General features: G+C 45.4%; 1 protein-coding gene across 1 annotated transcript in view; it reads left to right on the forward strand.

The window, feature by feature from the left end:
* The window catches only part of Sorcs3 (sortilin related VPS10 domain containing receptor 3), a 621,809-nt gene that overhangs the window by 513,845 nt on the left and 87,282 nt on the right, over positions 1-20,682 (forward strand). Inside the window, exons 10-12 of the mRNA XM_004631515.1 lie at positions 11,029-11,175; positions 12,705-12,807; positions 18,788-18,864. Of these exons, the coding sequence (XP_004631572.1) occupies positions 11,029-11,175; positions 12,705-12,807; positions 18,788-18,864 (327 nt within the window). The remainder of the gene's footprint in view (positions 1-11,028; positions 11,176-12,704; positions 12,808-18,787; positions 18,865-20,682) is intronic.

The raw sequence follows: 20,682 nt of genomic DNA on the forward strand, positions 1-20,682 counted from the left end.
GAGAGAGAGAGAGAGAGAGAGACAGACAGACACAGAGAGAGACAGAGACAGACACAGAGACAGAGACAGAGAGAGAGAGTGAGAGAGAGAGAGAGAGAGAGCTTGAATGAGCTGTACATGTCTCAAAGGTTCCGATCTTATAGCTCCTTTTTATAATATCATACAAGAAGTGAAGAAGCGAGAGGCATCTGTAAAGAATGGCCTGAGCCACAAGCTGGACAGATGGTGTAGAGTTCTGACCCAGGGAGCTGGTCAGTCTAATTGAACAGAAGAGATCGTCAGCAGGGACAAGAAAAAAGGCTGGAGACACAGTTGGATTCAGGTTCTAGAAGGCATTTAATGACAAGTGAATACATTTGAACCTGGCACCATCTAGACTGTGACCACGCGGAAGATTTGTGGGCAGTAGCGCCACGGTGCACCTGGAGATCGGTTCTGTGGTCGGAAGATAAAGCTCGATTTAATTGGTCTCTAGGGGTCATTAGAATTTAACCTTCTTTACTGGGGATTTTGTACAAGCTCAGATTGTGCACCATATGGCCAGTTAGCAAAGGAGACCACAATTTTTCTGAGTTCCAAGTGCCCTTGAGTCCTACAGCTGGGAGAATCAAGTTTTCACATTTGGTTCAGCTAAGTTAATACACTTTCACATGCACATTTTATTTGCTGAAAGAGAGCTGGTGGATGAGACTTCTGGTCTACTGGAAGGGTGGATGTGACCCCACTGTGCTTCAGTCTGGGGCCTCCCTTCTCTCAGAGATGCACTTGTGCCATGTTGGGAGGTTGGAAGAGATTAATTTCAGCTGGAGGAATTGAGAGAACTTTACAGATGGGTTACCTTAGGTGATAAACAGCTGGGGATAGGGAGAAATGGACCAGTGTCTTCGGATGACCAGGTCCTGTATTTGTGGATTGCTGGGTGAGTCTGAAAGCCTAGGCACGAGGACAGCAGAGATGGTGGTGAAATGCATGAGTGAAGAGTTGAGTGCTTGTTCTGGGGGAGGTGACTGCTTCTCTTAATTCATTCACATCTACATACTTGGCAGATAATGTCTGCATGTATGACAGAGTCCTCTGTGCCAAAACAGCTTGTGAGGCCTTAATGCAATAGAAAATTGTAACATTTCCTCAGTCTGGAGGGTCGTGACGTCTGATTGTCAGGCGCTAGGTAGTTTGCCTTGACCTTGGCCTCCTAATGACGCTGGTACTCCACTCTGCCCTCCTCATGGGTGCCTCAGGTCTGTTCTTGACAGTGGGGAAGAGACATGGAAAGCAAGAACTTATTTGATAAATCATCTTACCAAAGAAAGTCCCTGCAGCCTGAAGTGAGCCCTTCCAATGAGCTCCCTGAACTGAATGAGGCTGAAACAATTTCTGTCTACTCCCTTGGAGTAGTTTCCAGCTGTAGAGACATCCTCTTGCTTGCCTGTTCGCTAATCTCTACTTAGCAGTAAAATATTGTCGTGGTTGTAATCACATGATTAATGGAGGAAATAACCCTTAAGAGCCAAAAATAATCGGTCCCTTCTCCCAGGTGTCAGAACTGTCTGAGTTGCTTTTGTCCTTGCTGAGACAAAACACCCAACCCCCAAAGTTAAAGGAGGTGAGGTTCTGTGGCTCCTAGTTCACTGAGGTTTCAGTCAGTAGTTGGCTGGCTCCGCCACAGGGTGGCACACGGCAGGCGGCTTCACAGAGGAGGGCAGGAGGCAGCAGAGCAGCAAGCAGCAGGTGACCGAAGGAGCCCTCTGTCACTGCAGGCTTCAAGCCCTCGGGGTGGGCGGCACTCACACTAAGGAAAGGCTTCCCCATTGGCTGCCGCTAGACCTGGGCCAAACCAACCAGCGGAGAGACTTAGTACCCGCCCAGCCTCGATCCCAGCACCACACACTAGATCCTGTCACGTGTGAGAGGCCCCATCTGCGAGTGCTTGAGGCTTTGGGGGGCATCTAGGCACAAGCCATAAGAGAAGCCCGCTCCTTCGGAACAGGGCTGGTGCAGACAGTGAATGTCCTCCACCGCCTGAGCTCACCCTTCTGCCTGCCACACTCTTCTCATATGAAACACAGTTGGGTTTTTTCCCTCATACTTAACCATAAAGAAAGTCCCTGCATTACCAAAGAGTAATGTAGTTTATGGTTTTAACCATAAACTACATTACTCTTTGGTACTGCCCACTAAGGAATCAATGCACAGACCTTTCCAGCACTGACAGCTGTGCTGCGGAAACATGCTTTGGGTCGCTGGTTGGATGAATTGCCACGGATGCGTTCCTAGATCCTTATTTATTCATTTATGTATTTATTTATTGTATTTTAGGGAAGGGTCTGCAGGTGTTCAGGGTCTCACTACTAGATCAGACTCAGAGTGATTCTCCTGCTTACAGCCTCCAAAGAGCTGGGATAATAGGCACGTGCCACCGCGCCCAGGCTCCATTGCAGTCTCAGTGTGCCCCGGGGGCAGGGCAGGCATAGCAGGCCCAGGGATCGAACCCCTAGCCCCTGCGCCTGCTTGCAGGTGCTTTAATCCACTGAGCTATTAGTTGGTCCTTTCCTAGATCTTAAGTATAGTTTCACAACAATGGGTTCCACCTGCACTGTCAAATAAAATGATTATATTAGTTATAAATATATACGTATATGTGTTTAAATTTTAAAACAGTATTAAAAACAGTAAAAGGTAAAAATAATGAAATGTACTAATATATTTTACTCTAATGAAGTGTCTAAATATTTCATTTTATTTTTGGGTGCCTTTTAGTACACATTCAATATGAAAAATTATTAATGAGGAATTATATATTTTTTCATACTGATTGTACAAAATCCTGGTTCCGTTTCACATTTCCCCTGAATCTCAATTGTCTGCTACATTTTCATCTGAAATGTTTGGGCAGAGGTTACATTTTAGAAAACTGGCAGTAGAAAAATGAGGTTCACATTCCTAAGTTATTCCAAACATGCTTAAACGTTTGGCAGGAATTGATTATTTGCTCTTTTGAATGTATGCTAGCTAAAATTAGGTAAAATGAAAAATCAAGTTCTTGTTCTCACTAGGCGCATTTTAGGTGGGCCTACGTGCCCGTGGCTGCCACATCGGATTGTATAGACTTGAGTAACTTATTTTCTTTTTCTTATTTATCTATCACAATATACTTTAGTATAGGTATTATCTACTATTTTGTGTATGAAATTATAGATATGGGGACCGTAGTGGCCTGCTTGACATCACAGAGCCGATGAATTTGGTGCTACATTTGAAAGAATCCTTGCCTGCTTGGCTAGAAATTCAGGCTTTTTTTTCTTTTTCTTAATAATTTTATTGAGAAACAAATAAAAATGAGACAGTTTCAAAAAAGATTAGTAGGACAGTTTCAATAATCAATACATTGCATATTGTTGTTTTCTTAGTGGGTATTCATAGTACAAGAGGCAGACATGATATTCTGTCGACAAACACTATTAGAACCAATCTGTATTCATTGAATTAAAAGAAAGTAGCTTTATATCTATCCTAACTATTTTGAATATACAGATATAAAGTGGTCCCTCATTTGTAGCCCCTTTTATTGTTTAGTTTCGTCAGAGAAGTATATTCCATTGTTATTTAAATATTGTAGGTGCATGAATTCAGAAAAATAATCCAATATAGTCCAGTAGTCCATAATGTAGTGGGTTATCTGTAGGACTGGCAACGTCAGAAGCTGTTGACTTGAGCCTTTCACAGCTCAGCATATTAATATGGTTTTACCTTTTATACTTCATTTTTATACTTTTCTGCTGGATAGTTAAGACCAAGATAAAGCAAGACCTATATAACAAGAAATGTAACTTCTATATCTGACAAGGTCAATCAAATCTCCTCGGGATTTACCCTGAAACCCTGTATGTCATGACAAACAATATGTGTTTGGAAGACAAGAATGACAGGCACTCCAAGCATGACCCTACTATATTGCACATTTCTGTCTTCAGTGCAGTTTCTTGGTTCACAGGTATCAGCATGTATATTTGGTCATGGTGAGACTCCTACCAATTAACTTCTAGTTTCAAAAACCTGCTAAAGATTCTCAGGATCATTGCCTTAACCATTTTGTGCATATAAATGTATGGCTTTGCCCTTGTTGAATAATTTCTAATGTTTTTTCCTATCACTATTTTGTATTCTTTAAAAAATAAAAGTAAAAAAGTTAAAAAAAAAAGAAAGAAAAACCCTGTACTTCAGTTTATAGATCCTTTGTCAGTGTCAGCCATGTGGATGAGTCACAGCCATTGCTTGACCTTTTTCCTCTCTGTGAAAGCCTGAGAGAATGTTTTCTCTCCATGTGACTCTTCTTAGGCACATTCTACATCATCGATCACTTTCCTCTTTGGCCCCATCATCTCCTTGATCAGAAAATTTGGGACACAAGTGAGTTACATGGTGTTACAGTACAGGTTCTCCCACCTCCTGAGTTTTCACTGACCGTGAAAAGCTAGTGTCAAAATGTTGGCTGTCATTGCAGCCCTTCTTTTTCTCTAATTTTTGTTCTGCAAACTTAAGTTGTTAACTTTCCAGAAGAGAAACTTATTATTACCCTACAATATAGGCAGTTGAGCTTAACCTCACTATCTGTCTGAATATCAAACATCTTAGACATAGCATGAAACAGGTATTTTCCATCAAGTGTTGATATGTTAAACTTTAAGTCCCTACAGAATATAAAGAAAAAAAATCTTAAAAAATAGGAATAAACAATTACATATTTTTACATAGAAATTTAGAAATCTAACCATATACAGCATTGTAGCAGGACAGTCAACTTAAAAAGAAATATTTTCAGGCTGGTGAGACTCAGGGACTGGGGTTTGAACCCAGTACCACATGCCATGCCAGCCTTGCCCCTGGGCATGCAGAGCTGGCAGTTGAGTCCAAGTGTCGTAGCAAACCCATACTCTATACTCTATAATCTATAATCCCAGCACTGAGAAGGCTGGCAGTAGGAAGATCACTACAATTCCAAAGGGTGTAGTGAGCCTCTGTACAACAGCAACAACAACAACAACAACAAAAAAGGGAGCAACCTCTCATTATCTCATTAACTTCATTAGGATATGTTACGTATGTGCACCAACTTCCTGTAAGAAACGGAATAATTCTGTGCCACAAACGTGGACTGATGAAAACCAAAGTGGACGAAGGAAACAACATTGCCGTATACTTTGTTTCCCTATAATTTTTCATACATTCATATAATTTGATGACATCTATCCCACAACTTTTATTTACACCCTTCTGTCTTTACCGCTTATTGCCTTCCTCTTTGCTCCCTTTTTCATTTTATTTTATGAAAACATAAAACAAATTTTCACAATTAATTAGTGAAAGAAGCCACAGGGATTATATGGGTGTCATTATCTGCAGAGCAGTTACTCTGAGTAAGACATAAACCAGACAGTCACAAAAGGCAACAAACAGCTCATAGCACAGACTGTCTTTACTGCAAGCTAAGATAAACTATTAGGATAAACAAAACAAACCAACATACATAATGAACTATTGTATTTATTTATTAACTATTACGTTGTATGTGTTTGGTACAAGGTCTCCCTGTGTAGCTTGGGCTTGTGGTGATCCTTTTGTTTTCAGCCTCCCCAGCACTGGGATTACAGACATGTACCACTAGGCCTGCACTTGTTCACCAGCTCAGTGGCGCCCTGGGTCAGGGCCAGCATGGCACGCAGGATTGGGGATCAAACCCTGCTCCCTGTGCTTGCCAAAGCCATGATAAACATGGATATTAAGGTCTTTATGTAGAGGGAGTGGTACAGCTAGGCCATATGGCCATGGTATTTCAAGTTTTCTAAAGAACTTCCATAATGATTTCTCTACTAATTTACATTAGCACCAGAGGTTTAGTACCCAGGTTCCTTTTCTCTTGTATCCTCATCAGCATCTATTGATTTTTTTTTTACCTCCTCTGTTAGGAGAATTCCTATGTATTTCATATTTTAAGCTAATTGTGAAGGAATGTTTTTATAAACCCCTTTTTAAAAATTGCTTTGCAGATGTTGAACCATCCTTGCATTCCTGAAATACAGCTAACTTAGTCATCTTTCAGTGTTTCATTTAGTTTAGTTTGCAAATGTTGTATTTAAGGGTTTTGCCATCCATATTCATCAAGAAAATTGGTTTACAGCTTTCTTTTCCTGTTTTGGCCTTGTCTAGTTTCAGCATAGGATGATACTGACCTCATAAAATGAGTTTGGGAGCCTTCCTTTCTATTTCATGAACACTGGTTGGAAGAACATTGGTGTTAGTTCTTTGCCCATGTGATCTTGGGTTTTTCCTTATTGGGAGATTTTATTACTGTGTCAATCTCTTTGTTACTGATCCTTTTAGGTTATTTATATTCTGTTGGATAAATGTAATAGCTCACATGTATCTAGAAATTTATCATTAAAAGGTGAATCATTCAATCTCTGTGTTTGTATAGTTCACATATTTTTTTCTCTTGCTGGTTTCCTAGTTTCACCCTATAATAATCTAATAAGATGCAAGAAAGTATTTCACTTTCCTTTCAATATTTGTGAAAACTTGCTTTATTATCTCAAATAAGGTCTCCTTTAGAGAAGATTCCATGACCTGCTGAAGAGAATGTGTATTTTATAGTGATTGGATGGAATGTTCTGTTGTGATCTGCTTAGTTCATTTGATTTATTACATAATTTAACTTTGATGTTTCTTTGTGGATTTTTTTGTTTATTTGTTGGCTGATCTATCTACTGATGAAAGTGCAGTACTGAAGTTGGTATTATTCTTTGGGACCTATGAATTTCTTTATGTTGAGTAGTGTTTGTTTTATAGAATTGAGTGCAATGTTCTATCATCTCGGTGTATTGTTCCCTTTATTAATAAGTATTGTCTTCTTCTGGCTAATTTTGGGCTTGAGATCTGCTTTCTTGATATGAATGTAGCTATTCCTGCCTGCTGTCTTGATTCTAGTTTCATGGAATCTTGCTTTTTACCTTTTCACTTTTAGTTCATTCATATCTTTACTAGTGAAGTTTCTTACCGGCACCAAATTGCTAGTTCTGGTTTAACCCAGAACCTATCTATTTTTTGTTTTAATTTGGAGAACTAAGACTGGGCTTACCTTGCACTGGCAGAGTACAGTGCCTATGCCCACTGGGTGCAGGCTGGGACTGTGGACTGTTTTGTTCTTTACTTTGCGTTGGGCTTCTGTTTTTCCTTGACTTTTAATTTTCCTGTTGCCTCTTAATTGATTCCTGGAGCTATTCATCTCATTTTCCTTTCTGAAGAGCTCTCCTTCTTTTGTTTCCTTCCAGGTCATGGAAGGTCTGTGGATTGCTGCCACCTTCTAGTCCATCATCTTGACTTGATTTTTTTCACACCTTAGAAACTGAGAAATTACCTGTGTGCAGTAAACTTGCCATTTTCAGTATGCTGTCTTCTGTGGGTGTTGGTAGGTGCATAACGTTGTCACTGCCACCTCAATCAAGACACAGAGCTGTGTCATCCCCAGGATGTTCCCTCTTATTCCTCTTTTCGTCAATCCACATCCCATCCTGACCCCCGTCAAACCTTCACAGGCATCCACAATTTCCTTTTCTAGAGTATCTAGGGATAGAATTATATCGTAGGTAATCTTTTGGTTGGGGCTCCATGTTATTCAGAGTGTATGTCTGAGGCTCATCCATGCCATTGGGCATATCATGGGAACTCCTTTCCATTTCCTGGTCTTATTACACAGTGTAGAAATGCTTCAGCTTGTCATTCACCTCCTGAAGAACCAGTTGTTTGCGATTTTGTGTGATTCTGAATACAAATTCTATGAATGTTCCCAGGAACATAAGAATTATTTCTCATGGGCAAGTATCTGGAAGTGATATAATTGGTTCAAATGCAAGAATATATTTATAAGAAGCCATCTGTCTCCAAGTCAGCAGTGCCATGTTCCATCCCCACAAGCCATGTCTGAGGTTAAGTCGCTTCACATCCTCATCCACAATTTTTTTTTTTTATTGCAAGAGTGTGTGTGTGCTTGTGTGTTTCATCATTCTGATAAAAAGACCTAGTGGCATTTCACTCTGGATCTAGTTTTCATTTCTCTAGTGATTAATTATATTGACGCCACTCTCTTAGGAGGGCAAAGTGCAACTTTCAAAGCCAGCCTGTGTCTGGTCTCTACTGATGGGAGTAAAGTTGTCTTTTCTTTCCTGTGTCTAGTGCCTACTTTCCACCTTCCACTTTGTCATGACTTTCAGTGACCCTTGTTGGCCAGATGGGCAGCTGGGTATTGGCCCCACAGGGACATTCCCCTGGGCTGACCTTCACAGGTCCTCACTCACCATACGTCCAACTCCAGCAGTGGCCCAGGGCAGACCATGGTAATTGCTTTTCTCAGCAGAGCCACGGCCTCTCTGTCCTGAGGTGCCAGGGACATGACCAGCAGATGAATGTGCCACCTGGACAGGGTTCTATGCCAAGGGGCCTGCTGTCCATTGCCCTCTACACCTCAAATTGGTCCCCAAAGGGAAAGTGGGCCATGCAGGCTTGACACCTTGTACCCTGTTTTATGCACACCATCACAAGCTGGTGCCCTTCTTCCAGGTCTGCTGCGGTCATAAGCTCCACCTCACTTCTATTTCAGATAGGGAAAGAAGGTATGATTAAAGCCACTGGACACTAAGTTCCTCCAGAAATGAAGACAAGTAAGAGCATGTATCGCTTCTTCAGCTCCTTCACATTCCATACAGTGGCCAACTTGTACCCCACAGCACCTTTGTCCTAGGAATATATGTATACACATGTATGCACATGCATGTATTCTGTGCAAGTACTATATTACAACATAAATATATTTCTTCCCTGAGTTGCAATCAAAAAGTGAAAGTTGTTGGCTGTGATACACAAAAAGCAAAGCATCCTCTTTAATCTGTTCATACTGAATGGAGACAATTCAGTCAAAAAGTGAAGGCTTGAACAGTCCAAATGCAAATGGGAAGTGTCCTGGTCCTCTTAGGCAGGAGGGAAATGGCTGTGGCATTACGTACAGTCACAGAGAAATGCCTCTGGGACTGCAGAGGACTCCAGCAAAATCTCTCCTACTTGTGTCTTTCCAGGCCCAACCTCCTGACTTCTCCTGGAGAATTTGCCTATGGGACACAGAGAGTGCCCATCTGAGCACTGGGCTCTCAGTGGGAAAACACAATAATGACCATCCCGCTTGCCATTTGCTAAATGTGCTTAGCTGAAACCACACATTCTTGCTCTTATGCACCCAGCAAAGAAGCAGGGTCAAGGGAGGCAGGAACCGCATGAGCATGGCGACTGGGCCCAGCGCGTGCGCCCATCAGGCTCAGTACGATCTGCACGTTTTCTGCTGGAGGATGTGCAGAGAGGCCTTGAGTGCACGTGGGGGGTGTGGAGGCTGGAGGAGGGCCGGCTTAGGAGACTTTTCCGTTGATCACCAAGGAGAACACTGGAAAAAGACTTCTGTCTAGAAGAAGATTCTGGATGAATGGATTCCATTGTTTTTCGGGAATGATTGGCAGGCTAGCGTCACCACACCTCCACACCTTTGCAGTTGATTGCAAGGGAAGAGCTGAGGCAGGAGCCGCCCAGCACCTAGCTATGCGCGTGAGACACCTGCTGTCCTGCAACGGTGCCAACAGTGAGCTATGAGGGCAGGGAGGGTAGCGATGGTGAAGGCCATAACCGGGACCAGCACTGCGGGTTCCCTGTGGCACGGCCCTACCCCGCCACTGTCCGGGGAGGCTCAGTCAGTTGCTTTGTGGGCTGTTGGTGGGATCCCTCTGTGTGTCCTCCCCTCATAACGCCGTTCTCCTCCTGATTTTGGCTACTTGCTTGGAGTTTGGGCGGTTACTTTGTTGACTTTACTCATGTAGGCATTGTCTTTGAAGGCTAGTCACGTTACTACTAAAGTTTCCCATGGGGAACAAACAACAGCCATAAGCGCCCTAAATTCTGTGGGATTGTGCACCTTTCCTCCCACTGGTATTCTTTCAGAATGGCAATGAACCCCAGTAAACCGTGACTGTGGAAGAATGGGCAATAAATAGAAACCAAACCTTGATATATGATAGAATCATTGAGTAATCCACCATTCAGCCTTCCCTGTTTACGTATCCCAGTTGCCTTCTGCCTTGAGAACCTGCTGGAATTTCCATGGAAACCTTCGAGCATCTTTCCGTGGTGCAGAACACTGTCCTTCTCAGCTTCTGTTCTCCCTTCCCAGCATGCGCAATAGGAGGAATAAAAGTCTGAGCTGAATTTGTGCTTGCTCTGGAGCCCTTCTGGGTAATCAATCTCCTGGAATCCTCCAGCTACTTGTTCGCAGCAATGCGCTTTTAGTTTCATGATATCAGGGGCAGGCAAGCGCCAGTTCATCAGGAACTCTGGCAAGACTGCTCTGCCTTATCTCATAGACATGTTGCCAGCTGACTGGGGAAATGGGGGAAAACTGGTCTGTTCCACCAAATTCAAAGTGAGGACTGGCTGAGAACCAAAGACCTGAGTTCCCCAAGCTCCCACAAGGAGAGAATGTCGAGGGCAGAGCAAGAGAGCTGGCATGCAGGCTGGGTCCCGTGTCCCAAGCCAGCCTTCTTCCCACTGGGGTGGGCTTCCTGGACCTCTGTCCTCAGGCTCATCCCTGATGCTCTGCAGACCTGGCTATGAGTCTGCTGAGCTCCAGCACATATTCTCCAGAGAGGTGGCTGCTTTACTGGTAATCACGGGGATACTGTTAAAGACGAGGGCCTAAATAACGAAGTATACAGACTTAAAGTGGGTAAGAGCAGTGGGCAAGAGAAGGAGGGGGCATCTGAGAAGGCAGTGTAGGTGCAGAGAGGAACACAAACTTCTTTCCAAGAGTGTAGGACATTTCCTCCGTTTCTCTGTTGTGTCCCAAATAACATATAGGTAGTGTTGCATCTTCTTTCAGGACATCTCTAAGATGACAGGTGTTTCAGCCCAACCTGGTTTTCCATCTCTCACCTTTCTTCCTAGGTAGCAGGTCTCAAAGGGATATTCCTGGCCAACAAGAAGGTGGACGAGCAGGTGAAGACGTACATCACTTACAACAAGGGCCGGGACTGGCGCTTGCTTCAAGCCCCAGATGTGGACCTGAGAGGAAGCCCAACACACTGCCTGCTGGTCAGTCCCCCGCCTCAGGGGAAACTCCTGGGCCAGGCTGGTTTCCTAGGGTGAGATGTCACGGGCTAGGCTTTCTCCTAGCAAGAGGTCCTAGAGACTAGGCTGGGACTCTGCAGCCCACGGTGAAGTGAAGAAGTGGCTAAGAGAAGGAACCTTTCCTTAAAAGTCCCAGGCAGGACTTGAAGAGATACTAACATGATGCAGTTCAGTGAGTGCATGCTAGATGTCAAGGCCAGCAACTCCAGCCTCGGAAGCTGAGGGAAGGTCAGCCTGGCATGTCCACCTGGCTCAGCTAGTGAATCTGTCTCCCCTATCAGGGCTGACCAAGACCTGGCCGCATGGGAGGGGTGGTAAGGATGAGATGGAGAAAAGGGGACTGTACGCTCTGTGATCCAAACAGCTCATATTCATATATATATATATATATATTACTAAAAGTCCTTTGGGCATTCATTCCCGTCAAGCTCTTGCCCCTGGCTGCAAACATGGTCATCCTCTCATGCTTGACGCCTGCTGAGCCAGCCCCGGGGTCCTCAAGGGGATGGTCATGTTGCACCGCCAGGCTGCCTCAGTGTCTTGAGTCAACTCAGGGCATTTAGTTTTCATGGTCATTGTTGAGTCTGGGGATGAGCCGGAAGTCACGTGGTGCCAGATCCAGTAAACAAGGTGAGTGTGGACACACCGTGACGTTTTTACAAGCTGTCCTGCTTTGCTGGACGGCACTGGGCGACCTCGCTTACCACACTTCCTTCTACCTCGGGATGACGCTCATGAGGGAGGCGCTCCTGCGCTGTCGCAGATCGGGCAGGAAGGAGGGGACGAGCATGTGTGGGGTGGGGTGGAGTATTTGCAGGCGGACTGATGACACTCTATCTTGTACTTTTTTTTTCTTCTATATTTAGTACAGGGTCTACAGGGTCTCACGAAGTAGATTGGACTCGTAGTGATCCTCCTGTTTTCAGCCTCCCAAGGGTCGGGATTACAGGCAGGCACCACTATGCCCAGTCTCAATCATCACCCCAGTCCGCTGAGCTCTGCCGAAGCACGCGCTTTAGGATGGCTTGAGGGTTAGCTCAGTTGTTTAAACGCCTGTTGGGGCAAACCCAGTCAGGCCCACGGGACTGCGGTTTGATCCCCAGCTCTCCATGCCTTACCAGGCCGGACCTTAAGGCAGCTTGAGCCACCTGCCCCCCAACCCCCCCAAAAAAAAAAAGAAATGAAAAAGAAAAAATTCCTAAGCAGGCGCTTTAGTCCCTGAGCTATTGTACTATTATTTTTAATTAAACATTCACTATATATTTTAATCACCCCTCGTATGTAGGAATGAGGGCAGGAGGGGACTGCGGTGATACCCAAGGCAGCTTCTGCAGAGAATCATGGCTTTGTCAGACGCAGAGAGAAGCAGGAGGCTCTTCAGGCGGGACCTTGCTGTTTGCGGAAGCTGCACGCGTGGAAGCGCCCCGCGGAGGGGCGGTGGTGGGCGAAGGTCAGGAATTTCCGGGGTGACTCTGGTCTCCTCTTCCTTTCAGCCCTTCTGCTCCTTACACCTGCACCTGCAGCTTTCTGAAAGCCCGTTTTCTTCTGGAAGGATCTCCAGCAAGGAGTCAGCCCCGGGGCTCGTGGTGGCCACAGGTACGGGAAGCATGCCTGCGCGTCTTCCGCACTCAGGCCTTCCAGAATAAGTCTGTTTCCTGGTTGTGGGCCGCGGGTCCATTTGCTCATTCATTGAAAGCTCCAGAGTTCCTCCCAGAAAAGGTGCAGGAGTTTTTTTGATCCTTGAGAGCATCACAAGAGTCTCAGCTGTGGAGAGCTCTGGACCAGCATGATTTCCGTGTTCAGGCACCTGCTCGCCAGCACTGCAGCCGCTGCCGCCCCTGCGGACATACACTGGTTCTCTGGCCTCAGCAAGAGGCTGGAGTTCTTTTTTTAAATTAATTTTATTGGGAAAAAATAGCAATGAGACAGTTTCAAGACAGGTTAGTAGGACAGTTACAATAATTAATACATTGTATGTTGTTGTCTTCATAGTAGTTATTCAGAGCACAAGATGCAGACATGATATCTTGTCTAAACATTTTTAGTACAAATCTTTAAAAAGAAATCACAGAGGATTTCAGACAATGGAAAGATATTCCCTGCTCCTGGGTAGGAAGAACCAACATTGTGAAGATGGACATACTCCCAAAATCGTTATACAGATTTAATGCAATTCACATCAAAATTACCACAAACATACCTCACAGACCTTGAGAAATCATTCCTAAAATTTATTTAGAATGAAAAAAGACCTAGAATAGCAAAGGCAATCCTGGGCAACAAAAACAAGGCAGAGTCCATGTCAAAGTAAACATGTCTGATTGTTTGTAGTAGGGAATTCTCACCTAACGAAAGCATGATGGGGGAGGTATCCCAGCTCTCCAAATGGAAGTTGTAAGGGTTTCTCTTTGCACTGAAGACACTTTACCAAAGAGTTTTGCCCAGAGTTGTTCTTCCTCAGGAGGTCTCTCGTGCCTGCAAAGGTTTGTTTGCACATGATTAAGCCCTTGGCTGCGTGCCTGGAGGAAAGGGCAGGAAAACTCGAGGTTGCATTGTTGGAGCCTCCATCCACTGAGCATCGATCAGAAATGAAGATAAAGCAGCTCTGAGATGCAGTGCAAGCCTCCTGGGAACCTGGGCTGATTAGCATGCGTTGCATTTGCATACACCTTTTCAGGAATACATTGCCAGCATAACACCAATCAGGCTTCTAATCTTAGAAGTTAGCGCGCTGGTGTGAGGCAGCATTTTTTCTAATGAAAGCAGCTGAATTCACAGTCACTTTCTGGGCAGGCAAATTCTGTTTTCTCTCATCAACCCAAAGCTCCAGATTTTGGGTTCCTTCTTTTCTAGCAAAGGCTTCCTTCTCCCATCTTCTGACTGAGGAAATTTTAAAAAACCACCCATGACCACCACTGTCATTAGGTTGATGGCTAACATGGCCCACTGCTTCTTCGCTGGCCCCTCTCCAGGGAGTAGGCATGGTGTCCATCATGGTTCACGCTGCTGGCCATGGACTGCAGGACAAGGAGATATGCAACAGGCTCTGCTCGGCTCCTGGCTTGGGGAGTAGTCCCTGCTCTGTGCCGCTGGCGTGGCTTGCTTCCGCCTCAGGGGCTGCTGCCTGTGCACCAGGGCTACTGGCAGCCCAGGCCCGAAGCAGAGGCCACAGTGGTAATTCGTGAGCAGCAGCAGAAGTTAACATGATCTGAATGCTTACCCTGTACCAGGCACTGTTTGGTGCCTTTTAAGCACTGTGAACTTTAGCATCTTCATTGGCAAAGTGGGAATAATAGTAGTAACAGGATAAAATTCCAGAATTAAACGAGGTCATGACCTTCAAACGCTTAGAGGGCCGTACTGAATGCTTGGTACATGCTACATGTCATCCTCAATATCACAGAAGTCAAAACTGTTCTTGTGGTAGAAGAGTAACTTGTTCATATCCTCCCATAGAGCCCATCAATCACCTGCATGCTGTAAATCGCAGGAATCCCGTCATCCTGCCTTCTGAGCCGTGCTCTTATGCTCACTGTGGTAGTGAATTTTTCCTGGTTTTTGGCTTGGTTTTCCTCATCTGTGAAACAAGGATATTCTCTACCTAGCCAGAGTGTTGTAAGATTTAGAGATGAAAACATGCCCTTGAGATTGGATGTAGCACTCAGTTTAGGGAGGCGGGATTAGTGGATGTTGTTACTGTGGGTGAACCACATGTTTTATGGTAGGTCTTTTATGAATTAAACAAACATGTAGACATTACAGCATTGTTTTTAAAAATACTTTTATCCACCTGTGTCCACACTGAGTAATTTTTTCCTCCCCATGCAACTCCTGAGACTCCTTACCAGGCCCCTGACATTAGGCAGATATGACATAGCTGATGAGGTCCTGATTCCTCTTCCTTCCCCGCCTTTCCTTATTCTGCTTCTCTGGTCTCCCTGGAGTTGATCTGCCATTAGAAAAGTGACTGTGAAGTCATTCTAGCATGTCATGGGTGGCCTACAGGCCAGTCTCTGAGAGGACCTTCCTTCTCCAGTGCCCCACCTGCCCCACCTGCTCGCTCCCTCTTCCCATCTTGCCTAGAGAAGTGCTATCAAGTTGCACGTGTGCCCTGGGATTCCTTTCCAGTTCCCATGGAGGACGCCTTAGAAGGAAGTCTGAACTTGCATCTGGAGTGTTTGCAATTGCTTGTAGCAAGTAGAGCCACCAGCATCCTTGATGCCCTGCATGCTGGCTTCCAGCTCGTAACAAGGACTCACACTCGCAGTGCCTCCCGTGTGCAAGGCACTCTCGTGTTCTGATGGTGCCGTGCCCTGTGATGCAGCAGTGGCAGTGCCCAATCTCCAAGTTTCAAAGTGAGGGTGAGTGAGAGGGAACAGGCACCACAGCCGGGCCTTGCCCCACAGCACAGTGCTCCAGCCCGCAACAGCTGGGCACACTGCCCCGCACACCCCCTGCACCAGCCTGCAGCTAGGCACCCCCCAGCCTGCTTCCCTGAGCCCCGAATGTCCGTACCTTGTCATCCCCTCCTTGACGCTCTCCCACATGGCTGGCTGTGTGCGCTGTCCTTTCTCCGTGAGGTTCAGATGGCTTCACCTCCTGGGGTGAGTGTGATGAGAGCAACATCTCCAACCCACAAAGGCCTCCAAGTTCGCTTGCATGCTCTCGGTCTCTCTCTCTCTCTCTCTCTCTCTCTCTCTCTCTCTCTCTCTCTCCCTTCTCTGAGGAACAGAGAAGGCTACTGCTAGCAGGGGAAGAAATGGGACAATAGCAAACTGTTCAAAGCTGGCCCGAGGGGCAGGCACCTCGGTAGCACACCACTGCAGCTGCAGCTGAGGACGCCCTCATTCTCCTGCGTCTCACTGCCCTTTCCTCTCTCCTACTCTGCCACGACACAGCCTCTCTCTTCCGCCTCCTTATCAGAGTGCTTCCTTACACAGATCTCCCTCCTCTCTGGGCCACTTAAGCTGCTCCCGTCAGATGACCCACCAGGCCCTCAGGGACTGAACCTGTCCCTGGGTCACACCTGTCTGGATGCATCTTCCCTGTCCCCTCATTTGGGAAACAGTGTTCTAGTCTCAGCGACATCTGGATCTGTAGGAAAGGTCTCAGGGTACAAAAGACAAAGGAGAGTAGCAAGCAGACTAGACCTGGAGCCTCGCAGTCTTCCCGCAGTGAGCCTTCTGAGCCAGTGCAGTCAAGCTTTGAAGGAGAGCCTGAAGGTACTGGCAGAACCACCTTAGGGCGGAATAGCCCCTAAGGAGTCATTCCAGGAAGAGCAAATACGTAACTCCAGGATGGCCATGCCTTTGCCACACCTCGCTCTTGGTTGACACTAGGCATGGGCTGCCACACACTATTGTGCGGAAGCAGCATGTGGCTTCCAAATCCACCTTAGCATAATGCCTTCAGGCATCCCCCAGCACAAAATTGAGTTGACATTCTCTGTTCCAACACTCTGCACATCTGTCTTATAAGACTTGTATCTGTTGTGTCCCAAATTTTCTGATCAAGGAGATTACGGGGCCACAAAGGAAAGTGATCGATGATGTAGTGTGTCTAAGGAGAGCTACGTGAAGAGAAAACTATTCTCTCAGGCTTTCACAGAGAGAAAACTGGCCAAGCAATGGCTGTGACTCATCGGCATGGCTGACACTGACAAAGGATCTACAAAGTGCAGTACAGGGTTACAGGGTAAATCCTGAGGGGATTTGACTGACCTTGTCAGGTACAAAAGTTACATTTCTTGTTATATAGGTCCTGCTTTATCTTGGTCTTAACTATTCAGCAGAAAAGTATGAAAGCAAAGTATAAAAAGTAAAGCCATATTAATATGGTGAGCTGTAAAAGGCTCAAGTCAACAGCTTCTGACATTGCCAGTCCTACAGATAACCCACTACAATTATGGACTACTGGACTATATTGGATTACTTTGCTGAATTCATGCACCTACAATATTCAAATGGCAAGGGAATACCCATGTCTGACAAAACTAAACAAAAGAAGGGGATACAAATGAAGGACCATTTTGTACCTGTATATATAAAATAGTTAGGATAGATATATAGCTACTTTCTCTTAATTCAATGAGAAGAAAGATTTGTTCTAATAGTGTTTGTGGACAGGATATCATGTCTGCATCTTGTACCATGAATAACCACTAAGAAGACAACAATATGCAATGCATTAATTATTGAAACTGTCCTACTAATCTTTTTTGAAACTGTCTCATTGCTATTTGTTTCTCAATAAAATTATTTTTTAAGAAACCTGTGTCTGGAGGGTGGGATTCCAAATTCCATGCGGATCTGCAAAGAGCTGCTCTTGCAGCCTCTCCTCATGCCTCTCACACCCACTGCCTGCCCCTGCATCCTGGAGTTATTTTTGGAAGCCCCAGCGTCACAACAAGTTGGCTCATTGTGTGTGCCCTGATGCTGACAGGAGCTTGACAAGCTGTAGCCTGGCGTTAATTTCTCATTTTGAAGCATTAAATGTCAGGCACTCAATTAACATTTTCATTATTGCATTTTCATTGTGCTCTTACTTAGGCTACAGATGTGTGAGAGCTAACATTCCCTTCTTGCTATTTTTTAAAGGAAAAATATCAACCAATATGTAAAATTCTTACATGCTTAGGGTACCATCTTGGTTGTTAATATGTCCCCAAGGGTACATCAACATTGGAGCTTCATTCAGTCATTAAATAAATACCTCACCCTTTCACCCCACAGTTACATGTTGAGCGTTATCTACTCTGAGGCATTGTTGTAGGCTCTGAGACGGGGATTGTCTATTGTAGAAACCAGGACGGCATCACTAGAATTAGAAATCCTGACAAGTTTCTTTTTAATAAGCATGATTACAAGGTGATGCAGTACAAATGGAAAAAGATGAGCAGAGAGAAGAGGATGCACAGGGTTGGAAGGAGTGAATGCAGTGGGTCCAGGCACAGCCCAGGCTCCTCGTTCTCCAATGCTTGGGGTCCGTGGTGTGCTGAATGTGGTCATCTTCTTTTGCTCAATCCATAACTCAGGTTACACATGCTTTCCCACTGGGCTACTTGACTGCCTGGTGCTCAAGAAATACTCTATCAGATTAAAAAAAAAACACAAAAACACACATGTAGGCATACACAATCATACATATTTGCACATCAGACTTTGGGGGTCTAAAGTTATCCCTGCAGAGTGCACCTTCTTTGTATATACACGTACTCCTTCACTCCTTCCTATTTTCCTGGAACATCTGTCAGAAGAAAATTTGCATATGATTCTTGGCAGAAGAAATTTACAGTAGTGGTGTACAGAATGAATAATTCAGGAAGCTCTTCCAAGTCAATAATCATTCACTGAGTTTTATCATTCAGAGATGTCTTTCCTATCATTCTATTTACTTGTCTTCCAATATTGGGTTTCTCTTCCTACTGGGCTTTTGATATGATGCCAAGAGGAAAAGACAGATCAGCTGTCAGCGTGCCTCCAGTAGCTCTACCCTTGATCGCCCATTCCCAAGCTGAGCAGACTGACTCCGCGAGCTGCCTGACCTCTCGGTCCCCAACAATCTGCTTCTGTTGCAGGCAACGTTGGTCCGGAGCTCTCCTACACGGATTTTGGTGTGTTCATCTCCTCCGATGGCGGGAACACCTGGAGACAGGTAACTGGGCTGAGCCCAGAAAGGGAAGAGCAAGCGGCAGTTGAGCCAGTTCTGCAGTACCTCCGCTCCCTGTGGATGCCTGGGCTCACTGAGACTTGGCCGTTGCAAAGAGTTTGAAGTAGCTACTCAGTTTGATTAATCCGCCTAGAAGTTTAGGAGGGGAAGAGGGCAAAAAGGGAAGAGTGAAACAGAGTAGGAAGAACTGGAATTTTCCCCATTGGCTCATTTCTTCCTTCAGCTGCATATGTGACAGGCACGGGCTACTGAATACTGTGATGTTTGCTGGGGATGCAACTGATAAAACATTGTTTCATGAATGTGCCCAGGCATGCTGGCAAACAGCCCTCTTCACCTTTCTAAATCTGTTTCTTTGTCTGAAAATTGAAAGGACCAGAACATTGAAACAAACACTCCATGGAAGTTGATGGCTAGGCATGGTGTTGACCCTGCTTTATATACAAGGCAGCTTAACAGGTGCACGACTATCTTAGTGTCTTAGTTACTCTTTTCTCATAGCTGGGACAGATACCTGATGCTTAAAATTAGGGAACAAAAGGTTTATTTAGCTCACAGTTACTGGAGGTTTTATAGTTTAAAACAGCCTGAATTACCTACCAAAACCTTGGAGTCTTATTTGCTCAGGAGAGAGGGTCAGTGCCTCTGTCTTCTCCAAACATCTCTTCTCTGCCTGAGGCGGCCTCAATCACAGACACTGCCACCCCACACTACAGGGTCTGAAGGAGGCTGGGACATTGCCGTGCCCAAGATGACCCTCTGCACACCTCCAAGGGAAGCCGCTCGCCTCGTGGGGCTGAGGAGCACATGCCACAGTTGAACAGTTTGCTCCTCTCTGGCCCCATCCCTCAAGCCCCGCCCTGGTCCTCTGGCCATGCCCCACAAGCCACTCGCTGTTCCTCGAGCCAGGTCTGCCCCATGACTTGCGTGAGGCTTTGGGGGGGGGGACAGCTGGACACACACCATACCAGGCAGCTTAACAGGTACACAACTACATTGCGAATTAATCTAGTTTCACAAACAGCAAGGATATTGCGTAGACCTCTCAGCGGTGATAGGAATGTTCCATGTCTGTGCTGCTGCACAAGCTGACAAGCACGTGATGTACGGCTGCTGTGACAGAGGCACTGAACTTGTCATTTGTTTCAGTTAATTTAAATTTAAATCATTGCACATGGCTCCTATATTGGACAGCACCTATTTACACATCAGGCAAAAACCTCTGGGGCTGGAGATCCTTTGCTCAAGAAGCTCAAACTTAAGTGAAGAACACAAGCTTGCAAGTAACTCACCGTAGTTCGGGGAGGCTTGGCATTAGCCTTGTGCCATTATGGGTGTGGACGTGAAAGGAGAGTTGATGCTGCCGAGGAACCTGGGAAAGACCGGCCCAAAGGAGGTGGCGTTTGGGTGAGCGCTAAAGGTGCATGGACAAGGAAACGCCCTAGTGTGTTCTGATGGCAAAGGTGAAATCGGGATCTGTAACCTGCCTGGACGAGTTCCTATCGGAAGGCTTTAGAGAGGGCTGTTACCCTCATCAACACTATCACCACCACCCACATGGTCACCTCCGTCACCTCTACTGCGAGTTTTAAAAATTATCAGCCACCTAATAAGCTGCTCTCTTAAGTGCTACATGGCATACAGCACGAAGAATAAGCCAGATTTCCTGCTTCCAAGGCCATAATCAGGTGGAAGGGGACAGACACATAAATAACATTTTACCTTTGAAACATGAGATCCTGTTGCAATGGCAAAGAGCAGGGGGAAACTGGTGTGTAAATTCACCTGGGACAGGATTACCAA

This window comes from Octodon degus, unplaced genomic scaffold (assembly GCF_000260255.1).
Source record: "Octodon degus isolate 3935 unplaced genomic scaffold, OctDeg1.0 scaffold00042, whole genome shotgun sequence".
Taxonomy (NCBI): domain Eukaryota; kingdom Metazoa; phylum Chordata; class Mammalia; order Rodentia; family Octodontidae; genus Octodon; species Octodon degus.